General features: G+C 32.0%; 1 protein-coding gene across 1 annotated transcript; it reads left to right on the top strand.

The window, feature by feature from the left end:
• Positions 1 to 2,243: 2,243 nt before the first annotated feature.
• Positions 2,244 to 3,933, top strand: LOC18098837 (transcription factor bHLH94). The gene is made up of 3 exons (XM_006382591.3): positions 2,244 to 2,902; positions 3,019 to 3,432; positions 3,534 to 3,933. Exons 1-3 carry the CDS (start codon positions 2,378 to 2,380, stop codon positions 3,630 to 3,632), a joined length of 1,038 nt encoding a protein of 345 aa, XP_006382653.1. The 5' UTR covers positions 2,244 to 2,377; the 3' UTR covers positions 3,633 to 3,933.
• The last annotated feature ends 352 nt before the right edge of the window (positions 3,934 to 4,285 follow it).

Below are 4,285 nucleotides of genomic sequence, written 5' to 3'. Positions count from 1 at the left end.
ATATACACCCTCTGATTTTATATGTTTTTCGCTTCGAAATATTACTTCTTCTTTTTTTATTATTATTATCATTATTCCCTCCCCTCTACTTCTAATTAAACCTTTTGTTTTGCCCTTAAATATAAACACATAATTATGATATTCATATATCGCAGAGACAATAGTTCCTGCCTGATTGAAAATTAATTACATAAAGAATTGAAGATGAACACAGATTACACCTAAAGAGTCTGTTCACACCATAATATTCATTTATCATATATTTTTTTTAATCCTAGATGATAAATGATTGTTAACTTTTTGGAACAAATCAAGGCTTAAAGTAGACCGACTGCTCTATGCGTTATCATATCAAGGTGCAGGTAGGTAGCAGTATAAAGTTAAAATGGGCCAATATAATTACATAAAATTCAGAGTATCGGTTACGCTACAAAATAAAAAATAAAATAAAATTGAACAGAGAGACCAGAGAAAGCTAACCCATTTGTTGCTGCATATGGTATTTCGTTACTGTCCTAAAACCTGGGGCAGATGGGACTTTAATCACAACTTTCTTTAAAGAAATCCAATTTTTTAATTATGTGGCTCATGATTTGCCACCAAATCAAGCTTTATCCATTGATATATTTACAAAAACAAAAGTATACTAAAGTGAACAAGGCACTCTTTTTAATTTCTTTTTGTGGTACTTTTTTTTTAATTAAATAGTAGATTTCAATATTTATTTTCTATATTTTAAAATAGTAGATTTTCATTTTTACTACTTAATTAGCTTTCAATATTTAATTTAGTTTATAATTTCTTTTATCATATTTATTTTCTATATTTTTTGAGATATGTAATCCTTAAAAAAAACCATGTACTAAGCTCAAGTTAAACCAACAATTCTTGATTCTTACTAAAAATTGAAGAAGAAAAATAAGAAAATGGCTATATATTGTGACAGCTTGATGTTTATATCAGTTTCTGTCCCAATTTAAATACTTTTGTTAATATCATTTTGAGACAATTAATAAAAGAAAATTCTTATATATATATATAGAAGACAACTTGTGTTGTAAATGCTGCAAGTATCTAAAACTTTCATGATTCTGATTTTAGGCATGCATGCACCCGCTTAAGGTCAACCTGCAGATAGCACAGGCAATATGTGGCAAAAGATTTAAGTTTCAAGTTTATCACTGGGTGTTCTTATCTTAGCCAACAGGATAGATAGATCATTCTTCAAATCTCATTCACAATCCATATGAGAAAGGGGAATAACAAGAGATGTTGGCAATGGTTAGTGAGCTAGATGCCTTCCTCTTCCTCTTCCTCTTCTTCTTGCATGTTTGTGTGTATATATATATTATTGGGATTCAGATTTTAAGTCACAATTGAATTATTATTTCTTAAAATCTTTTAATTTGGATGTGATTATGTGAGGAATAATTTACTTAGAGATTAAAAGTTTAATTATTTAATTTTAGTGTGTGAAACAGGTTCAAGAATATATACGAATTGCTGATGAAATCAAATAATATGTATAAGAATGAATAAAAAATAGGAATTGATTATATATTGTGTGGTTGTTGAAGAACAATGAGCTTCCAATTAAAGAGAGTAAAATAATAGTAGTCTAAAATAATATTTGGTATTTGATTATTGTTTTGAGATAAAATAGTATATATAAGAAAATAAAAATAAAATGAATACCTCACGTATTTTCTATTTTAAAATAATATAAATTAACTTCAAAATTATTTTGAAAATAAATTTATTTTATTTTTTTTCTAATCAAATATATTTCTGTCTTTTCCATATTTTTTTTACGTTAAAAGTAATCAAAAAGTTATGAATCACAGTAAACATCAACTATAAAGAAAAGCAAAAGTTATAGTCTAGGATCGACTCCAAAAAAAGTGGTGACGTTGAAAAATATATGTAAATTTAATTAATTTATGTAATTTGAAAAATATTTCTTAAAATTACAATTTCCACTTTATATATTTTTTGTTAGCCTACAAAAATGAGTATCCTATTTTAATTTAACAAATAGTTTTTTTTTTTTTTGTATTACTGAGAGTGAAAAAAAAAGAGAGGAGAAATAGAGCATGTATATATATTGTTGTTTTTTCAAAAAGAAAATTAATCCAATATTGTGGCCTCCACTCCTCTCTTTTTCAATAAAAACTCAATACCATTTTCACGTGCAATATGCTGTAGATCATTTGTTTCATAATAAGGCCTTTAAAAGCTCAGCTTCTCCATCCATACAAGACCCAAAAAGCAGAAAGCCTCTCTTCTTTTTGGGTGCTTTCTGTTCTGCTACTCTTCTCCTTTGTGTTGTTTTTTTTTTATTTTTAAATACACTGAGTTTCTTATAAGAGAGAAAGAGATGGCACTGGAGGCTGCAGTCTTTCAACAAGACTGGTTTGGCCACAGCAGCAAAGAGCTCTACAACTTGCTTGGTGGGAATTGGAGCTATGACTTTGGCCTAGACCAAAATGAAGAAGATCAAGACAACAGCTGCTCTTCTTATTTTCTCGAGAACCAAACAGAAACATTTCTTCATGAGGATTGGAACTCTTTCCAACCACCTAATTCCATGGTGCCTCACTTGAATGATTTGCACCTAACATGTAGCAACAATATTCCATCCTCATCAGATGCAAGCATTGATGCAGCAAATGGACTATTGAGTACTGCTCCTCCAACTGGTGATCATCATCACCACTTGGGTGATTCATCAACAATGCCTGCTACTCGTGTTAAGAGAAGGAGATCGAGGAGTAAGAAGAACAAAGAAGAGATTGAGAATCAAAGAATGACTCACATTGCTGTAGAGAGAAACAGAAGAAAGCAAATGAACGAGTATCTTTCAGTTCTGAGAGCTTTAATGCCTGAGTCTTACGTTCAAAGGGTATCTCTCATTTCCCTCTCCTCCTCATTTTCTTGCTTAGTTTCATCTCTTGATAATTTTCGTGTATGGCCTGCAAAGTTTCTTTCTCTTAAGCAGTAATTAACTTTAATTTTTAGGGTGATCAAGCATCAATTATCGGAGGTGCTATTAATTTTGTCAAGGAGCTTGAACAAAAGATGCAAGTACTTGGTGCCTGCAAAAAAATGAAGGAAAATTCTGATGGTGATAATCAGCAACATGTTTCTTCACTGCCTTTCTCCGAGTTCTTTACATTTCCACAGTACTCAACAAGCTCAATTCATTTCGAAAACTCTGTTGGCAAGAATGAAAAGTTGCATAAGACTCAATCTACTATAGCTGACATAGAAGTGACCATGGTAGAGAGTCATGCCAACCTCAAAATAAGATCGAAAAGGCGGCCGAAACAGCTCTTGAAGGTTGTTTCTGGGCTGCATAGCATGCGCCTCACTGTTCTTCACCTAAACGTCACAACGGTTGATCAAATTGTGCTTTATTCTCTAAGTGTCAAGGTAATTTCTTTACAGCCAAGACAAGAAGAAAAAGAAAAATAAATAAAAAAAGGAACCCAGCTAAGGTTTTAACAGTTATGATGGCTTGATCATTATTGCAGGTAGAAGATGATTGTAAGCTGACTTCAGTGGATGAGATTGCTACAGCAGTGTATCAGATGCTAGGTAGGATTCAAGAAGAGTGTGTGCTGAATTGTTAGAAAGTTTACTATTAATTTTCCTTTGTGGTTGGCCCTCTACACACCATATGAGGGCAATTTCTGCATTTTTAGGCAGTCTCTGAAAGGCTCATCGCGACTAATGTCTCTCCCATTTTATTCCTAGTGTAGCTTAGTCTGGTTGGTCTAATTTGGATGTTTCTGTTCCTCTATTTTGTAACTTTTTTCTCCACCTTTTTCTTTTTGTAGTTTTTCTAGAGCATCTTGTGTATGAGCCACACATAGATGCTTGGTCAATTCAAACCATCTTTAATGCCTTGCCCAAGCATATTTTTTTGTTCTAGTTTGTACTAATACTCTCTCCTAACCTCTACGGCTCAACCTTTTTCCTCTCTTTAAGATCTTACTGTTTTCAGCCTCTATCATAAGAATTATCTGTGCTGCAATTTATAATATTTTAGGTGCTTAAATGGGCCATGGCTGAAACTTTTGCCTTTCAAATCTGTCAAACCTCTGGACCATATGTTTCCCTCTATCAGGTTTTGGCACTTCATTAAGATGAACAAGATATTTTTTTTCAATCTTATATTTTATATATTTGTCCACAATCCAAATTTGGCATCAAACCAATCTTTAGCTACCATTTCACCAGCAAATTAATATATTCCTTCATGGCACCCCCAAAAGATACAACC

This window comes from Populus trichocarpa, chromosome 5 (assembly GCF_000002775.5).
Source record: "Populus trichocarpa isolate Nisqually-1 chromosome 5, P.trichocarpa_v4.1, whole genome shotgun sequence".
Lineage (NCBI taxonomy): Eukaryota > Viridiplantae > Streptophyta > Magnoliopsida > Malpighiales > Salicaceae > Populus > Populus trichocarpa.
Note: the sequence above shows the minus strand (reverse complement) of the source record. Positions and strands in the feature narration are given on the sequence as shown.

Bases quoted from the DNA above. Each gene is read 5' to 3' on its own strand.
- LOC18098837 (XM_006382591.3), top strand. From the start codon at position 2,378: ATGGCACTGGAGGCTGCAGTCTTTCAACAAGACTGGTTTGGCCACAGC. The intron at 2,903-3,018 runs GTATCTCTCATT...TTTAATTTTTAG, and splicing joins CTGAGTCTTACGTTCAAAGG to GGTGATCAAGCATCAATTAT. The intron at 3,433-3,533 runs GTAATTTCTTTA...TCATTATTGCAG, and splicing joins TTTATTCTCTAAGTGTCAAG to GTAGAAGATGATTGTAAGCT.